Below are 21,351 nucleotides of genomic sequence, written 5' to 3' on the forward strand. Positions count from 1 at the left end.
AAGTGGTTAGTGCAGCAGATGAGTTTAATATGCTTTTCTTTTTTCTTATTTAATAATAGTGATAAATCAGTTCTTGTACTGGTGATAAATCAATTGTTGTACTGGAATCAGTTCTTGAACTGGAATTCTTGTAATCAAACAGCTCCCCTTAAGAAAAGGGAGAGAAGTAGAGCACCCTACGTGGAACTGTGCTGAACATGCTCTTAGTAAGCAGTATTGCCTTTGCATTTCAACAGGTGTAATGCCCCTTATGTTTCAGGTGCGCCTGCATTGATGCAAGACATGCTCAAAAAGCGTCCCGGAAATGGACTCTGGAGATGGACGTGGCCCTGGTTCAGTACATTAACAGGCTTTGTCGCCACCTTGCGATTACACCAGCACGGCTCCATCCCCATGAAGTCTATTTGGATCCAGCTGATGCAGCAGATCCCAGAATTTCCTGTCTGTTAAGTATGTGCAGATTATAGCATTTAGAATTGCTTTGTAGTGTTCTTATTTCTGTGTTCTTGCTTTGTGTTCTTATTTCTATGCTGTTTATGGGTTTGTCAGGAAAGGCACCTGCTGGAACTGCTGAATCTTTTGAAGAGAGGCTCCCAGGGATATCCAGGCTCCCTGGTTTCACATGAGATTAGTTTTCTCAGGTCTGTTTACTGAGCAGAGAGAGATTCCAAGCTTGAAGTGACTGAACACGGGGTTACAACTGACTTTTGCTTTGGTGCTTATGATAGGGTGCTTTCGCTTTGGTGCTTTTGTCCCAGACAGCTGGGACATTCCTTTGGAGATGCGTACTATGGGGAACACGGAGTCCAGGTCTCTGGAAATGCACTGTAAGTGTTCTGTGCTCTCCAGGCACACCTTCCAGGCTATAACAGGCTTCAATCTTTCAGCTAGAAGAAGGAAAGAATGGTTGGATTTCAATTCTGGACCTAGGGAGACTTTAATCACCTAAATCTGTTCGAAGCATGAAGTTACTTTTAAGAGCTTTTCCACATGAATGGAAATTTGATGATGATGAAAGATAGTGGACTCAGATACCCAGGAGTTTAACATCCAGGAAGGGAAGTCGTGGTTCACTGCTGTTCTTGTGCTGTCAGCCCTTTTGATGTGCAGGGGTCAGGAGGGGCTGCTTTCGAAGGAAGCTCCTGTGGCTCCTGGACTGAATCCACTGGGAGGATGGACGTTACAGCAGGTAGGGAACATCTTTATCTCTGACTGAATCTTTCCCACTTCAGATGTTCCTGTTGAAAGTCTACGCCTGCGGTTTGCATTGCTGCAGTCTCTCAATACAACATTAGAGACGTTCTTCCTACCGCTGGTGGAGCTTCGGCAGACCGAGATGTACAGTAACAGTATTGCTGCGTTGCTGCAAGAGGCCAAAGGTCAGTTTCTTGGGGAGAAAGGCTGTTGCCTGAAAGGCTGTGCTATGTACCATGGTGAACTGCTTAGTGTATTTTGCAAAAAAACTTTAATGCATATAAATGTGTGACAGAAATGATGGTATGGAGGGGAAAGGGAACGCAAGGTGGTGATTTCACTGCACTAATGCTGGCTTATTGGCCGTATTCTTAGCAAGATAAGCTGTCACTTGTGCATGTCCAAAATGGCATTAACCCAAAGGCACTTTTTAGGTTTTTATATTGGTTTCCTATTTTAAAGGCAGGAGGTGGTGTCGGGGGGGGTGATTCTTGCAAGAACTTTCTATAATTTGTATTAATCTGAAAAAGGAGAAGATACAGAATTCACCAGATGTGTCAGCATGCAAAGGCTTTTGTTTTGGCCCAGCTAAAAAAAAGAAAAACGCTTGGGAACCTGGTATGGAGAACTGAGGAGTGTTCATCAGAGTTCTTTCCCCCATAAATCTGGGCTCTCCATAAAGGCAATGTGACAGCACTACTTTTTATCTTGTTTTCTTTCCTCCAGCATTACTGTCAAAACATCTCTGATTTCTGAAAGCTATTTGGCAGTGTTTCTGATTAACAGAATTTCTGGTGGAGTTGCTAGGATCTATTTCTATAACAGTAGAATTGTGTTCATCAGTGTCCTAATCCAGTGCACTTCTTCTAGTAAGCATCAGTAGCAAATGCTTTCAAATAAATTTGAAAATGTGTATTAGCCATTTCTTAGTTACCGAATGGAGATCATTGGTTACTGAAGATTTTCAGAAAGCAAGATTGTAGAAGGGTAGATTACAATTGAAATAATTGAAATATGCATTTCTTTATTTAGGTTTAATCTTTTATGACACAAAAGTAACTGTAATGAACAGAGTGCTAAATGCCACTGTCCAAAGAACTGCAGATCATGCGGCCCCAGAAATCACCCTGGATCCCCTGGAGATAGTCGGAGGTAAGGGAAACATTTATCCTCTTCAAAAGTCATTTTAATCCATTGTAACATGTCAGATCTGTCTTAACAAAGCTCAGATATGTTGTTACTGCAAAATACCGAGTATGGGGATTTTATCTTCCTTTGTTTTTCAACAGGGGAGATCCGTTCTTCAGAAAACTCCTATTTCTGCCAGGCAGCAAGGCAGCTAGCCTGCGTGCCATCCTCGCAGCTCTGTGTTAAACTTGCCAGTGGTGGAGACCCTACGTACGCCTTCAACATTCGGTTCACAGGGGAGGAGGTTCATGGAACAAGTAAGTCAGGATTAAAGAGTTCACGCGTGGGTGACACTGGCAACAGTTGTGAGAATTTACTCCAAGTGGAACCCAAGTTTCCACCAGAATGTGGCTTGTTACCTTTAAGGAGCAGCGTTACCTTTGTGGTGTTTGTAGCCCTGCAGATGGAAAAAAATATAATCTTTCAGTAATTAAGCAAGCCGGTTTATTTACATCTTCTAATAAAACAGGGAATTGTGTGAGCATACAACTTAGCTAACTTTTTGTGAACTTTTGTACCTATTACTGAACAAAGGGCCGCCTAATGCCTTCTCTCAAGGGTAATTTTCTTTTGAAGATCCATGGTTGTTACTGACAATATCTCTGAAGAGATAAATGCTGCTTCCACAGCTTAGTATTTACAGTGACTTCTAATACGTTGCCTCGCTGCTTTTAGCTGTGGAAATGTGCTGCCTGCAGGACCCTGTTGTTATGAAGATAGCACCCATCATCTTCTAATCGAGTTATGAATTCCATTTGCAGGCCAACTGGTGTAACAAGTGTTCGTGCTAGTCTTACACACAAAGTGCTGGAAGACAAAGCATTATTTCAGGATTCAGCAGGAGGCAATTCAATGAATATCTTTGCATGTAATTAAACTATTAAAATGTGAACTTGAGTATGAATAATAGGCTGGCAGGGCTGGCATCTACGCCACCATTGTTTAAGCGTGTGCAGTCAGAGAGGTTAAGCATGTAATCTAAAGCTTGAAACATGATTTCAAGGAGAACAGCAAATTCTGAATTAAATGACAATGGTAACAAGGCTAAGAGAGCACTTCATTATTTTGCCTCTCTCTCTTGCAGGTGGATCTTTCCGTCACTTCCTTTGGCAAGTTTGTAAAGAGTTACAGAGCTCCTCGCTCTCCCTTCTCCTGCTGTGCCCAAGCTCCGCAGTAAATAAGAACAAGGTGTGGTGTCTCAGTGCAAGAAATGAAGTTACCTTTCCTTCCATGAATGCATGCGTTCAATGCCAGGTTGAATGGGGTCTTGGCCATCCTGATCTAGTCGGTGGCACCCCTGCCCATGGCAGGGGGTTGGGGTTAGGTGACCTTTAAGGTCCCTTCCAACTGAGCAAATCCTCTCTTAGACAATTTGGTGGTATTTGTCTTGTTCAAACCACTATTTTCACAATCACATTAATTTGTGGACCTGCAGGGTATGCATCAATTTTTAAATGTTAGTTTTACTCATTTTTTATTTTTATTTTTATTTTTTCCTAAAGGGGAAGTACATTTTGACGCCGAGCCCTATAACCTATGCAGAGGAGCAGCTATTTCACTTCTTTGGGCAGCTTTTGGGTATTGCAATTCGAGCAGATGTTCCCCTGCCACTTGACCTCCTGCCCTCGTTCTGGAAGACCCTGGTAGGAGAGCCACTGGATCCTGATGTTGATCTCCAGGAAGCTGACATCCTCACCTACAACTATGTAAAAAAATTTGAAAATGTAAGCAATTTTTTTTCTCTTTTCTTCAGGGCTTCCCCCATAAGCACACTGTTCCACCAACAGCTACATTTACTGACTGGTAATGGTCAACTTTGCTGCTCGCAGTCACTTGAGCAGGGTCACAAAGTGTTTCAGCTTATTTTGTGTGCAGGATTTTACATCCTGATGAGCAGCTTTTCCAAATCAATCTGCCAAGTTCAGCAGGACTATTCAGCAGACTTCTGAAACGTTTACTGACACTCCACACTACTAAACCAGGCAGTAACGAACCAAAGCAATTGCTGCCTGTTGGTGTCGGTGATGTCTCCAGGCAATATAATCAATGCACCTCATACACCGTGCTGATACCTCACCTGAGTCACAGGGACGAGATGCTGTGACATGTTGGTCATCGGGTACTGTTCCTGTCTTTTGTGGTAGATAAATGATGAGACTGAACTGGAAGCTCTGTGTGCAGAAATTGCTTCTCAGCATCTAGCGACAGAGAGCCCTGACTGCCCTAATAAGCCATGCTGCAAATTCACCTACCTGACCATGACAGGGGAAGAAGTGGAGCTTTGTCCCAGAGGCAGGCACGTTCCAGTGGGGTGAGTAACAGCTTCCTTGGCAGGATGTTGCAGTGGGTTACGTGCAAGAGAAGCATCTCTGGAATAATTTTCCCAGAGCCAAGCTCTCCCAAGAAGCTTTTGTAACCAGCTGAAGGCTACAACAAGCTGGGAACACTTCATGTTTGTTGGCAGGAACTTGGGATCTCTGGCATTACTTGTTGTTTTTGTTCTGTAAGAAATAGATGGCTGAGGAGCAGTGCTTATCGACTGCCTGCGGCTTAAGTAAACACCCACAGTTACAGGGCTTGTGAGAAATGGGTGACGTGAGTGTGAGAGAGGAGAAAGCTGAAGTGGACTTGAATTGGGAGGCATCAGAATGTAAATAGCTAAATGCTCAGAGTCAATTATTCAAAACCAACCTCCCCATAAAACCCTCCTGTAAGTAACAGTTCAGGGATAGCGCAGGTGGGTTCCTAAGCACTCTCCTTTCTTGTCTTGAATCTCTGCCCTTGCAGGTGGGAGAACAAGGATGTTTATGCAACTGCAATCAGGAGCTTGAGGATGCGTGAGCTGCAGACTCCAGAGTGCATGACTGCAGTGCGTGCGGGGCTTGGCTCTATCATTCCCCTGCAGCTTCTGACTACGCTGACCCCCCTTGAGATGGAGCTGAGGACGTGTGGGCTTCCATACATCAACCTGGAGTTTCTCAAGGTATGAAGAACTGCAGCTTCTTTGGCAAAACCTGCCCGACTGACAAGCAGAGGAGGATCTTTCCCCATGGAAGGTGTCAGAGAAGAACCTTCTGCTTGTTACACTGTGGTGGTGTGTATGGCACACTGCCCTGTACTTGGACATCCCTCTGTCCCCAAAGAAGTTTTTAAGATTTCACAGGTTTCAGGGAATAACAGCAGCAGGGCTTGTTCCAGAGAGGAATAATTAATTTATTTTTTTTTCGTATGTATCAAATCTTAATTCCATCTCTGTTTTATCAAGCTTTACTTAATATTTGTCATTGAATTTAAGGGCTGAAAGAGCTGCTGCCCCTATTTCAAATAGCAGTTAACCTCTGGAAATCTAAAATTAATGTTCAACAGACAATTTCTGGTTCTAAATACTTTTATTTCAATACTATAAGAACTATGCCATTTCAAAAAAATCTTTTGTGTAGAATATTCTTATCAAAGAGCATCAGTATTGTTTTGTTTTCCTTAAGCAGCAGTGATGAACTGCACCAGTCCTGCATATTAAACAAAAAAGCAATGTATTCCACCAGCACTGCAGCGCAGACAGACTAGGATGAGCCTGTAACAAAAGCTGATGGGCGGACAAGATACAAAACTGTGTATATTAATGGTCTGCTGTGGTTGGATTTCTTAATTATTTTGAAAAGGCAGACAACTTTAGGGAGGGAGGTGCAGTTACCATCACCTTTTATCCTCTTAGTCTAAGTGAGGAAGATCTACCAAGGGAGAAGAAAGCAGCAGTGGATATTTTGTCTTTTTTCTGTTTTAGGCACACACCATGTACCAGGTGGGGCTGATGGAAACTGATCAGCACATCGAGTTTTTCTGGAGTGCGTTGGAGATGTTCACCCAGGAGGAACTCTGCAAGTTCATAAAGTTTGCCTGTAACCAGGAACGAATCCCCTTCACGTGTCCTTGCAAGGATGGAGGTCCCGACACTGCCCACGTCCCGCCTTACCCCATGAAAATTGCACCCCCCGACGGAGCTGCAGGTGTGTTTGCTGTCTCTGAAGGCACAGAAAATCAGTTCTGCTCACATCATGGTCCTAGTCTTCAGTACCCCCTTTTTAATTTAAACATGGATTTAATGTACAACAAAAAAAAATTAAAAACAGGCAGGTAGTTATGGCTACAAATAAGAAAAGAAAACCTGTTTTTAAACCATGTAATTCTGTAAAAATAAATATTAAATTTTAACTACTTAACACAGTGCCTTCTGGAGACGGTTAGATTTTCTGTATTTGTCTTGCATGCTTTTTAAACAATGGAACTAACAGAAATTGGCCTTAAAACTGGGCAAAAGGGACTGCACCATTTAGGATTCAGAGAATTATGGAGAATTGTATTCTTTTGATATTTGTTCTTAAGAAGCATGGGGTGGGGAAGGATGCTTCTGGAGAATGAGGTGAAAAGCAGAGGATGTATTCAACCAGCTGGTGCTGCTTTCCCTGCAGGCTCTCCAGACTCGCGGTACATCCGTGTCGAGACGTGCATGTTTATGATCAAACTTCCTCAGTACTCCTCGCTGGACATAATGCTGGAGAAGCTGCGATACGCCATCCACTACCGGGAGGACCCACTCAGCGGCTGAGAGGACAAAGGGAACGCCTAGAGGTGACTCTGGATTGTTTCATAACTGCTAATGTTGGAACCCTTCAATTCACTTAAAAATACCTCCTGTAACACTGTGTGACAAGCTGGAGGTTAATTTATTTTCTGAACTTTTGTTCCCGTTACAATAATTACTGGAAGACTTACATTTTGTATTTGTAGATTTTGTGGTGGACTGGTTATTTTGCTGCCTTGTTTGTGGAATATTTGTAGGATAGTTTAGTAAAGACCAGTTTGTGTATAATTTAATTTTGAAAAACCTTTAAACATGTACATTTCTAATTTTGTAATTTAGAATGGTATTACCCATGCCAACACAACAAAAGTGAGGACGTTCTGAGTTTGGGAGAACTCAGGGGTAAAGGCTCATGGATCGCTCTCCCTCGAAACATTTCTGAGTACAAAGGGGAAGGAACCAGGGGAGGGAATCACCGCTGGGTGCCTGCCGGAGCTGAGCACAGTCCCTTTCCTTTCTGCAGTCAGAGAATGTGCAGGGCTTCCAGCACTTGCTTGAGTTTTAGAGCAGGAAAGGCTGCCAAACTGCATGCTTGTTTCCACCATTTTCTTGTAACTTTTTAATTATAAGCAAGCACACGGGGAGCTGCCACAATGAACGTGGGCTTTCAGCTGGACGCTTGTGATTAGGAAAGTTTATAACTGAGAGAACAGTGAAAGGGGCCGTAATTCAGTGGGGTTCTTGCCCTAGGTGTTCTTAAATGTCTGCTTTGCTTAGTACTAAAATAATTTCTTTATTGTAATTAAAATATTAGCAGAAACAAAATGGCTTCTCTCTGTATGGTGTAAGATACCACAGTTCAAGCTTACGATCTGTGACTTCACCCCGTTTCCAAATGAGCTTTCAAAATAATCACAGAGCTGTAGAGTTAGAGGACAGCCCAGGTCGGAAGGCACCTGGGAAGATCTCCAGGTCCAGCCGTTCCTGGGCAAAGGGAGCCTGGATGAGCCCGTCCAACACCCAGTCCAGCCGCATCTTGCAGACCTCCACTGATGGGGGTTCCACCACCACCCCTGGGGAGGCTGTTGCAGGGATTGATTGTTCTCACTCTAAAATCCTTCTTTTTTATACCAAGATGAAACCTTTCCCAGTGCAGCTTGTACCTGTTGCCCTGTCTCTTTTCCATGTGGCTCCCTGGGAGGGGAGAGCCTCCCGTTCTCTTTGCAGCCACCCTTTTAAGTACTGGAGCGCTGTGCTGAGGTCCCACTGGAATCTTCTCCAGGGTGAACAGACTTAACACCCTCAGGCTTTCCTCCCAGGGCAGGTTCTCCAGCACTTGGATCATTGTGGCCCTCCTTTGGACCCTCTCCAGTCTGTCCTCATCTTTGTGGATTGTGGGGACCAGAACTGGGCACCGTGCTGCAGGGGCGGCCTGACAAGTGCTGAGTAAAACACCTGTAACTTGTATTTGTACTCAAAAATGATTGATCTTTTGATCTAAGAGTAAATTATCCTAGAAAAGTGACACCTAAAAGGAGAGTGAGGTGAGGGGAAGGCAGAAGGTTATTTGGTTGAAGATAAAGCTTCTATTTTGTATGGAAAGATAATGGAAGACTATGGAGAGAGAGCAGTTCTCCAAGTTTAACTTTCTTGTTTCAAAGTATGTTCTGCAGTTGTTTCAAACAGCACATCAACGTGTGCGTCTTCCTTTGCTCCTGTAGAAGCGTCGCACGGTAGTGGGAGCATTTAAAAGTCAGGCGTTGCTTTGTTAATCTCGTAGAGCCAGACACGAGTGAGAATTGCCTGCGTGCTAAAGAACTGAAGAAAGCATACTGAAACTACTGCTGTGCTCCTTGGCTTGATACTATATGTAAGTTAAGTGCCAGTACTGAGCCACGAGTTATTTATTTTTCTTCTGATGTGTTTGGTGCACATCAGCCACACGAGAGGTTTATGATGGTGTGCGTGTAACTGTACGTCAAGGTTGGTATTTTGTCTCTTTAGACGACAGCATACGCTAATTTGGCTTGTCGGTGGTCATGGGAATTGAAAAACCTGTATTTATTGTATATTATTGTGAATATTGGGAATTATGAGTGTGTGGTACTTGGAAGATAAAATGTGAGTGCGAGAGAAAAGCCTAAACAAGTGTGTATATTCTTGTTCTTCTGTGAGTGAATGGAAAGAAGTGTGTGCAACAGTTGTAGAGATAGTTGTTGGCATACAGAGTCTCCAAATCCTGTGCTTAGGAAAGCTGTTACCCTTCTATTGCGTATGTCCCTCCCTTTCACAGGAACAGATACATGTAGGAAGAATATTTACTCTTGAATCTTGTCCATTTCCTGGTAGAAGCATATATGTAGCTGAGAAATCATTCAGAGTAAGTGCAACACAGGTAACATTTACAATGACAAAGGGGAAAACTGAGCAGAAGAAAGGGCTTGGGGCCATTTTTTCCCATCTTGGATGTGCATTCTCAAACAGGTGCTGTAAGGAAAAGGAAAGAGCGTCAACTGCATTTCATGGCAGAACTGGTGCTGCTGGCAGTGAGGTGGTTGGAGTTTCTTTCTAGTGATGGAAGTGCAATTGTGGTGTTGGTTTTCAATTAAATCTCTTTTCGAGCCCTTAATCCTTTGGGGGGACTTGCAGTGCAGTCAAATACCTCACGCGCAGGGGTTTGAGAACTCGGTATGCCAATGGTTCCAAGGCTATGATTACAGCTGTAAGATAACTGCTGCTTATGTCTGGCTTCTCCTTCCAGAGGGCACATTTGAGAGAAACATATCTGCATCTTGGCCCTGAAGAGTGTGCTGTAAAATTACTTGATAAGTATTTATTACAATTAATTATTTATGATTACAAATAACAAACTTAGTCAATGCTGTTTACACTTTGCTGTGTAAATTAAGCTCCTTATACAGGAAAATTATCACACTAATAAATAACCTTCATTGACTTTTTTTTGTCCTGAAGAATACTATGATCCCAGTAAGAGGATAAGTTGTAGTGGTTGATGGGTTTTGTTTATTTTTTTTCGTTACTAGGAAGGAAGTGCTGCAGGGGTTTGGACTGTAGCACAAATGGCCTTTTAATTAAAAGCTTTTCTAATCATCATTACTTGTGCTTTAAATGAACTTGACATTGTCTGTAATAGGCTTGTTTGTCAAAACAAAGATTGGTTTGTGACTTTTTATATATACTCAGAATGTAAAATTATACTCAACAATGGAAAAACTCTGAAGCTGGGTATTAGTTCTAGCTTGGTGTGTGTCCATCTCGGTACCGTACACAGCATTAACCTGTTAAGTGCTCTTGGCCATACAGTGTACACTGCATAAAGGAGATTCTTAACATCCCTTTAGATGTATTGTGTCCTTATTTGGGGCTGGAAATAATAAGAAATCATCCCGTGATGAAGCTGTACTGATGCAGATTAGAACTACAAGAAATGAAATTGCAGCCCACCTGCTTTTATGGGTAAATACACTGTAATTTATATTTACTTGCAAGAGGAATGTAAATATTTTGTACAAAAGGAAAAGCAAGTAAAATGATTGTTAACACTTCTCTTAATGGAGAAAGTGCACTATTTCTTAGGCATGAGAAATAATGCAACCTAAGCCATGGTGTCAGCTCAGTAGTTTTTCATACTAACAGTACCTGAACCAAGCCATCCTGCTACCTTCTCCTAAAATAGCAGAGCCAGCGTAGGTTCCTTTATCTTGCCAGTTTTCCCCGGAACTGCCATTGCAAGGTTGGTTACCACCTGTTTTTTAATACATTTATTCTGCTTTTCTTGTATAAATAAACACTTACATTTTGGTGGAAGCATCCGTAAGATGTCTTTATTTTAGAACCAGGATCCTCTCAGTCTTGTTCCACGCTGCTGCAGCTGATGTGACACCGCTGGCAGCAGAGCCCCAGCCCTCAGCACACAGCAAGGCCTCTAATGCCAGCCTTGCCCTAGAAGAGTGACTGGCTAACGAGCCCTGCTAATCCCCAGCTGCTGTACCCAGGTAATAGCCTTAGGCTGCAGCCCACAGTCATTATCTAAGCTCTGCCTGCTCCAGCCTGTGCGTTACTAATTCCCTTACGCTGTGCCAAAGCACAGGGGATGCTAACAGCGCTCACAGAGCACATTGACAAAGACCTGGTGCAGGTAGTAATGGAACACAAATAAATAAAGCCTGCTCAGCATGATTCTGAATAGGTTGTCATTAAGCCTGCAGTGATGAAACTTACTCTCACAGAGCATTTGCACGCCCTTCTGCAGTGCAACAGCGCTTCGTGCAAGAGATTTCACTGCACAACGTTTCAGGGTCTCATTAGATAAATTTTATTACAAGGAGTTTAAAAAGCACTGACCAATACAGCATTAAAAAGCATTTCACTACGCCAGCCTGGGATCAGAGCTCAACCACCACAGAACTCAGGGTTCCCCCAGCCACATCCAGGACACACAGCAAGGGCACAGCCCCCACCACAAGGACCCAGCACCAAGCCTGAGGAGCAGGAGCAGGCTCAGCAACGCCCCCACTGCCCCTGAGAGCAGAGCAAACCAAACTCCACTGTTGGATCCCTGAGCCCAGGCTGCGTTACAGAGACCAGCCCCTGTGCAGCACCCAGTGTGCTCCCGTGCACCAACCCCACGCCTTTTGGGTGAGGGGCTCCCAGCCCTAAGCCCCCCTTGTCCCCTACCACGTCCTGGCTGGGAGCTCGCTGTGGTTTTCTCCATCCAGCGCTGCTGGCTGCAGAGTAAGTAGCACACGAAGGGCAGGGAGCATGCTTACAGAAAGGGCGAAGAAACTCTCCTTCAGAGGGTGTTGCAAAAAGCCCCATGGAAACACGGACGATGGGGGGCTCTAGGCAGGAGCCCGTTAGCAAATACGCAGCTTGGGATGTTGCTTAGTGTAGGTCACAGAAGTAAAAACCTGTAGTATACTCTCACAAATTAAAAATACATACAAAATGATCACTGCCCATAAAAATTTAAATTCATATAAAGTCTTCGATGACATGGCAATACAGCAATTACTTGCGCTCAGATAAATAAGTACTATAGTGCATAGTAAGAGTGCGTAGAGTGCTAGGCATGGTTTTCATACGTGGTAGGTCACTTGTCCTCCAGGTAACCAAATTCAGGGCTCTGGGGTTTTGCCTAAAGGAGAGGTGAAAAAAATGCTATTTTCAAAGAGTACTGGATAAAAAGCAATGGAATAAAACCTCACTGAAGCAGAAAGGACTGCGAGTAGCTCATCAGCCTGACACGATCTCTGCAGCACAAGGCAGGTGGATGGCTCCCCTCAGCACCAACATGAGGGATAACCACCAGCAAACATCCTCTCTTCCTAACCAGTCCTGCTCAACAGGATGAGCCCAGCAAATCAACAGCACATTAAGCAACAGCACACTTTGCTCATTAACACATTTGAATGCTGAAAAACTGAAGAGCTGGCTGCTGAGGTACTCTGAAACAGAAGCATGGAGAGCACAGAGCAGAGCACCACTCGCCCTTACCTTGACGTTCCTGCTCCTCAAGCCGCCTGGCACATCCGACAGCCCCAGATTCCTCCCTCCTTCATTTCTGAAGCTGCAGAGGAAGAACAGGGACACTTTCAGACAAAGCAGGCAAACTTGTGCTCTCACTGCCAAATAAGCACAGTCTCTCCCCACCAGGGAGTCTAGCAGCTCTAGGGAAAAGCCCTTCATTCTCCTGAATCTTAACAGTTATTTCTGTAGCAGATGACCCAAGCCCTCTATTGCGTTGCCTTTAGGAACCTCAGCGATGCACATGCACTGCAGGAAAAAACTAACAAAATGTAAGAAAAACCACAGGTGATTCAGGCTACTTCTAAAGCAAGCAGGATTAAGCAGCAAAGGAAGTAGGCATTGAGCCGTGAAGGCATCACAAAAAAAAATTGTATTTATGGCAGCTGCTTGAAGCAGTTTTCAGGACCTCAGCAAGCGAAGGCGTTACCTGCGCCGGGTTGGAGAAGTACCCGAGAAGCCGGACGTGAAGGCTTCTGCATGGAAGCTGGGGCTCGGTCTCACGCGTGGCGCTGTCCCACCAGGTTCGCCTGCACCTCTGCTCTTCTGCCTCCCCTCGTTCCCGGCCACCTTCCTCGGCTTCCCCCTCGTGCTCAGAGCCTCACCGGCTCTCACTGTTCCCGACGAGCTCAGTGGTGCGTTCCTCGCGTTTGCCGCGTTGCTCAGCGACCTTGGCCCTCGCGCAGGGTAACTGAGCCTCTGCTGCCTGAAGCCTTCTATGCACCGAGGAGAAACATCTCCTGAAAGGACACCAAGGGAGCAATTCAGGAACAGTAAATGCAAAATCTATTCAGATAGCAGAACTAGACCTAACTTCTAGTCCAACAGCACAGGGCTCTGTAACTGAGAGCTGTAAGGATACCGAGTTTCAGAGATTTAATCCTTCCGCATAAAACTAGAGCAATGGGAGGTGACTGAAGACTTCAACACTTTGGAGACAGAAAAAGATAACATCTACTCAGCTTGGAACACAAACAGTGCTCCTGGAAGCGTAAAGGAAAGCACTGTGCATAAAAATCTGTGTGTTGCCCACACCTTGATGCCTGATTCGCCTCCGAACCAGCTCTGGCGATTCTCTTCTCTCCCTGTTGTCTTGAGGAGACGCCGACTGCTGCGTTGGGAAGCTGCCAGCTGGGCTGGCTGTGGCTGGGCGCAAGTCACATTGATCCTAGGGCAAACCACAGGGATTTAAATGACAGCTCCTTCAAATTTATTCTCGTAAAAACATCACAAAGCATCACCCTCCAAAAGCACTAAGGTTTTTAGGGGTTTGTTTTTAGGAAGAGGCATACACTGGCTTGTTGTGTGAGAGAACGTGTGGGTATCACAGAGCTTAGGAGAAGTTGCTCACTACCACAGGACCTAAGGAAAATTGGGCCTGGCAGCATCAGGCAGCCCTGCTGAACAGAACCACCCTGCAGTGCGGGGCCTCGCTGCCAACCACCCGGTGACCATACGGTCTGTTACGGGGTGTTCTGAATAAGCACTAAAGCACCAAGCGGCCTACTTGGCACCTGTCCATCGTTCTTAAAAAGCAGCAGCAGTTCCAGCAGTACCAAGAGCTGGTGTGCTTTCTGTAGTAGAAGAGGCAGCAACGTATGGAAGAAGCAGAATACCCTAAAAAGCAACCTGCAGCATCCATCACTTCATAAAGGCACCACTTCTCTCTCAGGCCCAGCTTCAGATACATTCATGCTTTTACCTGTACTCTCTCTTTACCTTTTACCCTCCAAGGCATTTCTCTACTTCCCACATTTGCAGTCTGTGTTGTCTCCTTCCTCTCTTACCTACCCAGGGTATAGGCTTGCACACCTCTCCCCCCTTAGTTTTGATTCACACATCCTGGTTTCAGCCTAACTTTCACACACAGCTCAAACATTTAGGCCCTGAAATTGCACAGTATTTTTTTCAGTTTCCATATGAGCTTTCAAAGTGATTGTTCTTTTTTCAGTAAGAGCCCCAGCATACCGCAACAGTTCAGACAGAACCAAGAGGCTTCAGGAAGACCCGATACAGGGGACAGTTATGCTGATTCCTGAAATGTCCCACCCCCAAAGGCACAGCACTTGGAATACTTCTTGAACAACTACATGCAGCAGAACAGATCGAGGTCTGTCTGTTACCTGATGATGGAAGAGGATTTCCTCTTCTAGTTGGATGCCACAGAACTCACAGGGAATGATAATGTTTGCTTCTGCCTGGACAGCTTGGTGCTGGGGTGAATAAACAGACCTACAGCTTCTGGAACCAAGGTCTTGCAGCCCATCGTATTTCCGTGGGTTTGGAGAGGAGCTTCTTTTACTGAACGAGGCAAAGGCACTTGCTGGGTTACAACCTGTCTGTTAGGCAATTAAAACAAAAAAGTTAGCTACCACGTTTAGCATATGTGGGTTTTAAAAATCATGCTATGCAAAGATACAATTGCTAGGCTTCTGACAGTATCACCGAGTGAACACTGCGCCCTTGTTCAGTCACGGTGACAGAAAAAAGGCTCAACTGCAAGCCCCTGGATACAGCACAAAGAGAAGTACTACACCTGATGAAGAATCAGATCTTCAGCAGGGTAGAGCTCCTCACAAAACTCACACGGCAACATGATCTCATCACCTGCAAAGTAAGGACAGTTATATCCTCTACCACAAAAAAGTCAGCTGCAATCGGACCAACTCAGCTTCAGAATTCCTAAGCGACAGATCTCTGTTGTGCCACAGGACAGCAGCCAGAGCAACTGCTGAGGAAGAAGTTACTCTAGTCCCACTTGCTGAATTTCACGAGCAAGTTTCACATCACCCAGAGTCAGAACAATCTTTTGGGGTCAGAAATGTATTAAATGGTTTGACACACGAGCATATTACCACCTCAGGTAAACCCTTTTGCACTGTTTTTCCTTTCAAAATAAGCTGGCACTTTAGGGCTCACCCGGGTCTCCCTTCCCTGTCAGCTACAATTGCTATAAATCTCTCACCACTTTGTTTCTAAAAATCCCCCGAGAACAACATCAAGTTGGGTACGCAAGCGCTTCATTTGGAACTGAAGGCACTGCTGCATCCCTGGAATAGCATCACCACCTTTCCCTTTGCTGTTCCAAACTGTTCTGATTTAAAAAGAATTTTTTTATGAACATATCAAGATCAAAGATCCATTATAGCTTTTATTTCTTCTTCCCTTGCTGTCTTTAGCTTCTTTCTAAGAGGTATTACTATTTTTGAGGAAGAAAAAATTAAAAAAAAGTCTAGAATATGGTCTTCATGGAGTATCTAATCTCCTATGCATTAGATATCTAAAAATGATTTAGAGGGAGTCTCAAAGGCTCATTTTGATGTTTTAAAGACATCAATAGACAATCTTTAGCACTCTGAACCCAAGAACTCTCTTTCTCTCCTCCCTCAAACTTTAAGAGAAAACAAACAGCATTTATACTTACTTTTTACGTGGTTTGAAGTGCTAAGAGACAATAAAGAGTCACAAGAAAAGATATTTGAGTTGTCTGTTTCATCAGGGCAGGCAGATGGCACAGACTCTTTGGTGTAGTAGTGTTCCCAGAAGTCACTGTCAATTTCTGCTGCAGCATCGTTGTGAGGATTCTCACTTTGCAGGCTAAGGGCCAGCATGTAGTCTAAATTGGCGTTCCGCTCTCCATAGAGTGAGTTAGTGTTTTTATTTCTCTCCCACTGCTCCAGTTCATGCTCTTCAAAATATAAATATCATAAATTTTAGAGAACGTTAAGCCTGCAACAAGCAGCTCACTTAAGTACGTCACACTAGTTCAACCAAGAGTGTTTCACACCTGGACACTCAAGGAGTTCAGTGCTTCAAAACCTAGAAGGACACTCCTCATATTGACTGGGAGGAGGGAGGAAAGCAGTCATCCTATTTCTGTTTGTAACAAGCATATAAAAGAGGGAAAAAAGCTGTTTGTCTTACACCAAAAGCTCAGGTAAGGCCTGAGCCTAAGTGTGATGGGAGCTAAACAAAATCACGGAGGAAAGCTCTGTAACCTACCCTCAGTTGTAACACTGCGGTCCGGGCCTTTTCTTCAAGATACTGGTGGGGAAACTAACTCCTTGGAGTACTACACCTGACAGCAGGGGGGATTACACATGTACAAAAGAAAAATCCCCAAAACGTTTCCTGGTAGTAAAGTTATGCTGAAAACAGCGCTGTTCAGAACAGCAACCAAGACGGAGCTGATGGTGTCCAAAGAAAGGCTCAGCTCCCCCCTACGCTGCCGTATTTCCAGCATCACTGGCATTTCACTTGTCCTGATTACACCAGAATTCTACCCAAAGCTTACAACATGCATACAAATCCTAACTGTGAGCACAGCTTGGGATTCAACACAAGTTGACAAGTTACAGCTCTCCACGCCTTTAGCTCCATGAACTAAGCCCAGAAGTTATTTCTACAAGCCAGGCAGTCTCCTACAGCAGACTGTAATTTAGTGTTCTGCAGTGTTAAACCCTCCGAGCGGCCCACACCACAAAGCAGAGCACACTTTTAGCTGAGAGCTCATGGAAAGGGCATGTCTGAAACGTGACAGGCCCCTCGGCACGTGGAGCTAGGAGATTAGAGGCTTAGGAGCGAGCAGAGGCATTTCTACCAGTCTCAGCTACGTCCAGGCAGGCTGTTATTGCAGAGACGCTGCGCACTAGGTGTGTGAACCCGCACGCAGATCTTACCTCCCCTTCTACTTAACTGAAGAAGAGGCAGCTGCTAAATAAAAATTGACAGAATTTGCAGTGAGCAAACAAATCCAATTTCACTTTTAAGCTACACACTCTCTGAGACGATAGAAGAGGCAGCAGATTGGGCTTTCGCACTGGGTATCTCAGCACTCCTCTGACTAGGAGGCTTATACATTTGCAGTTCTGTTCCACAGTAAAATAGTAGCAGTCACATTGCCTCCACAGTTTTCACTACTGAGTATTTTCTCATAAATCAGTTACAAAGCCTTTCACTTGGGTCAGCTGTCAAATTAAAAGCAAATGATTACTCCCATCTACACCTTACCTTGACTTTGACTTCTTTGTACTGCTGAAACATTTCTTCTCCTAATGTCCTTAATTGCTTTGTCTCCTACACAGCTGCTATAAATCTGCCTTTCTAGCACCCTGGGCATTCTCCACAAGGGCCCGGGGTAGTTATCTGATCTCAGCTGGTTTCTAATGTCTCGAAGGGCACGCAAGTGCGCATCTGCATCCTCGTCCTCAAAGCGAGGCACTGTTCTGCTTACTCTGGCTTGTTTCACCTCTTTCCCACAGACTCGAGGGTGCTCTTTCAGGTCTTTTACCATTATGTTAAGACCACACCCACTACATATCTCAGTCCTAGCTCCACAGTAACTTTCATGATCCTGAAGCTTATTGAAAGGAAGCTGGATGTCACAATGCTGGCAGACCGCAGGACGCAAGGGGCACGCTGATGCCTAAAAAAAGAAAGAGAGATTATTCTTCATGCATGGAAAACTGAGGCAGAGCTGGGGGAGGTTCTCAGTTTGCTGGAGAGCTGAGCTGCCTATTGTTTCTTTAGCCAGATACAAAGCTACACCGAAGAGCAGCCTGAAATAAGATACTATGTGAGAAATAAAAGAACAGCACGTTGTATAACCTGTGTGCTCATAAAGATGCCAGCTGAAGAACTCCAAATATTCAGAATATTGTCTACGTTTGTAATGCTTGAACAGCAAATTCACACAGTGCTTTTTGAAGCTAGAGTTAGATGTGGTATTTATAACCAGCACCAGCCACGTTTCATTGAGTACAGCTGTGTTAGTTTGTGTTATTGTTATATTGGGGAGCAGATTTACAGCACATTTACTGCACACGAACTTGCAGGATGAACTACTTCCAGTCCTCTGGACTGGACATATCTTCAAATAAAGTCATTTTATTCCTCACCAATAAGCAGACCTGCAGGGCACTTCCAAAATTCTCTTTAAATGAGCCCAAAGGAAGGTAAAATACCAAAATATATAGCAAGATTGACTATGGCAGCAGAGAACTGGATTCAATAACTCGAAAATACCACTGTGTCCTGTTTTAGTTCATTTTGCAAGTTTTTTTTAAAAGTCTGTTTGGACACAACAATGTAGTAAAACACACAATGACAGCAACAGAGACAGAAATGCATAACGTTAATGGAATGAAAAAAATGAGTTAGCTGCAGCCTGTACTTCTGAAGTATTACACCTCATTTTTCATCTTAATCACCAACAAGAACAAATACACCACTTTGATGTGAAGGCTTGAGCCATTTCCCAACACATTCTTCCAAAGTGTGTGAATTTAGAAAGCATGGTTAAATAAAAGTGCTGCATAAATCACGGGTTGGAATCCAGGTCTTTGCTGACAGAAAGACTCAGGAATCAGTGCTTGGAAATACCAGAATATCTTCCAAGTGTACATAATTATAAAGTGCACCAACCTCATGATCCTCCAAGAGGCTTTTTTCTACCTTCATGCCACACTTGCAGGTAACCTGCAATAAACAGATCTCATCACATTAACTGCCACAGGAATCAGCAACTTTAGGGGAGAACTGTGCTCATCACCTGCACGTGTTCCGACTCGATGTGGTTCTTCATTTCAGACTTGGGGATCGACTCATTGCAGTAGCGACACACTTCGAGGTTTCTGCTACAGTGGATTTCATGAATGGTGAAATTGGGAACAGGAATATCCTTTTTGCTACAAGAAGAATCACAGAGGTTAGGTTTCAGAAAACATACTGACAACAATTTTAAGCTTTTTTTTCAAAAAGCTTTCATACGTTTGTTTCTTTATAGGATTTTGTAGTTTATAGAACCAAGCAACTAAAAAACAATGAGCCCACCAGGCTTCTACGTTCCTGTGTAGTCAGGATATGAATGTATTTAACATACAAAGGTCACAAATTAAGCATGAAGATTCATGGTGGATTAGTTTCTTTATGTGAAAGATAAATTTTACAGCATACAGAAGTTATCACCAGGTTTGAGTTAAATTGGAGAAAATAAAAGTTTCTTCCTAAAAGAAAGGCACAGCTTCTCATAGCTCGGCAATAAGTCCAACACTGGAAAAATTTAGTAACTGATTCTGTTGTGCTGGATCTTTACCTGTACAGCCTACTGCTTTGTACCTTCCCCTGCCACAAGGACAAAATGCTACATCTGATCACTTTTCTCCCCTGCCAGGCCCCCAGAAGCAAACAGCCTGACAAACAACAAAGTCCAGCAGCGGCACCTACACTGCACGTAACTTCTGGCAACCAAACCAGATGGACACTGCAAAAAACTGTTTAGATTCCAATGTCCTCTTCAGAAAAAAAGAAAACACATGATGTTTAGTTGCTGGTATTTAAGATGCAACTTCTGCAATGACACCGTTATCAATAAATGTTTACCAACGCTGGAGCTTCTGAGGGGTGATAACTTATCAAAGGAAAACAACTGACACTTCACATGCACCTACTGATTTTTTTTATTTTTATTTTTTTTTTTTTACATCTTTGCTTTTGAGCCACACAACTGCGAGGAAACCTTCACGCCGTGTACTTCCCACCCTCCTCACTGCCAGCCAAGCCTCCCTTTTTATCCCAACGCCTCCGCTTCTGCCCAGGTGCGTCAGGAGGGTGAGTAACGGTTGTGCAAACCGCTCTGCGCCTGCACAGAGGAACCACCCCGGCCCCTCTCCCAGCCTGACCGCCGCCTCCCGGCTCCCCGCCGCCCGGTTTCGTTCGGTTCCGTTTCTTACCAGTTGCCGCACAGCCGGGTTTCCCCCTCCGGCACCGCAGCCGTGGCCATTTTGGGGGCGAGAGCTGAAGGAGAGGTCGGGTCAGCGGCACCCAGCGGCCCCCAAACGACCGCCGCCCGCTCCCCTCAGGCCCCGGTCAGGCCCCGGTGCCCCCCACATCCCCCGTAGCCCCCCACAGCCGCCAACCCCGAGCCCGCCCGGTTCTGGGGGCTCCGTGCCCGCTCCCCAAAACGCCTCAGCGGCCCCCGAGGGCTCCTCGCCCTCAGCAAGGGGCGAGACCCCGGCCCTCCCCCCCTCAGGGCCCGGCGCCCCCCGCCCCTCACCCGGCTCCTCCGTCAGCCGCCGCCGGGCCCGGTCTCGCGCTTCCGACCGGCCCCGCCGCGCCCGCCTCCCGCCTCCCCATTGGTCGGTGGCAAGCCCCCGCCGCCAGCTGATTGGTCCAAGCGGGTGCCGGTCACCGCTCGAACGGCCCTGGGTGCCGATTGGCTGGCGCAGACGTCACCGGGCTGAGGGCTCCGCCCCCCCGGTGGGGATTTGAAGTTTGGCCCCGCCCCCCGCCTGAGGCGATTTGGGGTTGGGGGGGGCATCGCCTCACGGCCCGCAGGCCTCGCGCCTCAAGCAATCCGGCTCTGTGTATAAATACATAAATAAATATAAACATTTAAACATATATATAAACATTTAAACACATGTATAAACAAAATACATGTTTACACACGTGCCCCTTCCAAAACCAGCTCGCTCCTGTACCTAAGCCAGCCCCACCACGGCTCCCCAGCCGCCTCAGCGGTGCGGCACAGGTCACTGCTTCCAGAGGTTTTTGCCTTCCTGAACCAAACCCTGGCTCCTCTCACGTCTCAGATCTGCTGCCAAGCTGTTCCTGCAGCCTGGCCTGGCGCCTCTCCAGACCAAATGCCTCATTCTTCAGTAAAAGTGCATAAAAACAGACCCGTTCCCTGTCCCCGATGGGCCAAAGGGCTGTAAAGCGGCCGGCGGTACCTCACCTAAACGCAGCACCGCGGCATATTCTGAATTCCAGGATCAAACGCTGAGCAAAAGAAATCAAACTCCTTGACAGGTCTTCACGTTAAACTTCAAGAAGATTGCAGG

General features: G+C 45.2%; 2 protein-coding genes across 6 annotated transcripts in view; one reads left to right on the forward strand and one right to left on the reverse strand.

Moving 5' to 3' along the window:
• HECTD4 (HECT domain E3 ubiquitin protein ligase 4) overlaps window positions 1-10,795 on the forward strand; it is a 69,961-nt gene extending 59,166 nt beyond the window's left edge. For all 5 annotated transcript variants that reach the window (XM_032198863.1, XM_032198865.1, XM_032198864.1 and 2 more), the window contains exons 67-76: window positions 260-450; window positions 1,233-1,379; window positions 2,227-2,346; window positions 2,484-2,639; window positions 3,467-3,570; window positions 3,885-4,106; window positions 4,527-4,693; window positions 5,170-5,365; window positions 6,167-6,389; window positions 6,852-10,795. In XM_032198863.1, the coding sequence (XP_032054754.1) occupies window positions 260-450; window positions 1,233-1,379; window positions 2,227-2,346; window positions 2,484-2,639; window positions 3,467-3,570; window positions 3,885-4,106; window positions 4,527-4,693; window positions 5,170-5,365; window positions 6,167-6,389; window positions 6,852-6,988 (1,663 nt within the window). In that variant the 3' untranslated portion in view covers window positions 6,989-10,795. The remainder of the gene's footprint in view (window positions 1-259; window positions 451-1,232; window positions 1,380-2,226; window positions 2,347-2,483; window positions 2,640-3,466; window positions 3,571-3,884; window positions 4,107-4,526; window positions 4,694-5,169; window positions 5,366-6,166; window positions 6,390-6,851) is intronic.
• Window positions 10,796-11,285: 490 nt separating this feature from the next.
• On the reverse strand, window positions 11,286-20,584 carry TRAFD1 (TRAF-type zinc finger domain containing 1). Its single transcript, XM_032199220.1, has 12 exons — window positions 20,565-20,584; window positions 20,242-20,305; window positions 19,062-19,197; window positions 18,935-18,988; window positions 17,522-17,936; window positions 15,936-16,199; window positions 15,048-15,118; window positions 14,635-14,850; window positions 13,547-13,679; window positions 12,942-13,251; window positions 12,482-12,554; window positions 11,286-12,122 (listed from the first exon to the last, which is right to left on the reverse strand). The coding sequence occupies exons 2-12, from the start codon at window positions 20,289-20,291 to the stop codon at window positions 12,078-12,080; spliced, it is 1,767 nt and encodes a 588-aa protein (XP_032055111.1). The 5' UTR covers window positions 20,292-20,305; window positions 20,565-20,584; the 3' UTR covers window positions 11,286-12,077.
• Window positions 20,585-21,351: the final 767 nt, after the last annotated feature.

Source organism: Aythya fuligula, chromosome 17 (assembly GCF_009819795.1).
Source record: "Aythya fuligula isolate bAytFul2 chromosome 17, bAytFul2.pri, whole genome shotgun sequence".
Taxonomy (NCBI): Eukaryota; Metazoa; Chordata; class Aves; order Anseriformes; family Anatidae; genus Aythya; species Aythya fuligula.

Excerpts from the sequence above, each read along its gene's own strand:
- TRAFD1 (XM_032199220.1), bottom strand. The coding sequence starts at position 20,291 with ATGGCCACGGCTGCGGTGCCGGAGGGGGAAACCCGGCTGTGCGGCAAC. Across the intron at positions 14,851-15,047 it reads AAGATCTGATTCTTCATCAG|ACAGGTTGTAACCCAGCAAG; the intron begins GTGTAGTACTTC and ends ATTGCCTAACAG. Across the intron at positions 12,555-12,941 it reads ACTTCTCCAACCCGGCGCAG|CTTCAGAAATGAAGGAGGGA; the intron begins GTAACGCCTTCG and ends CTTCCTCTGCAG.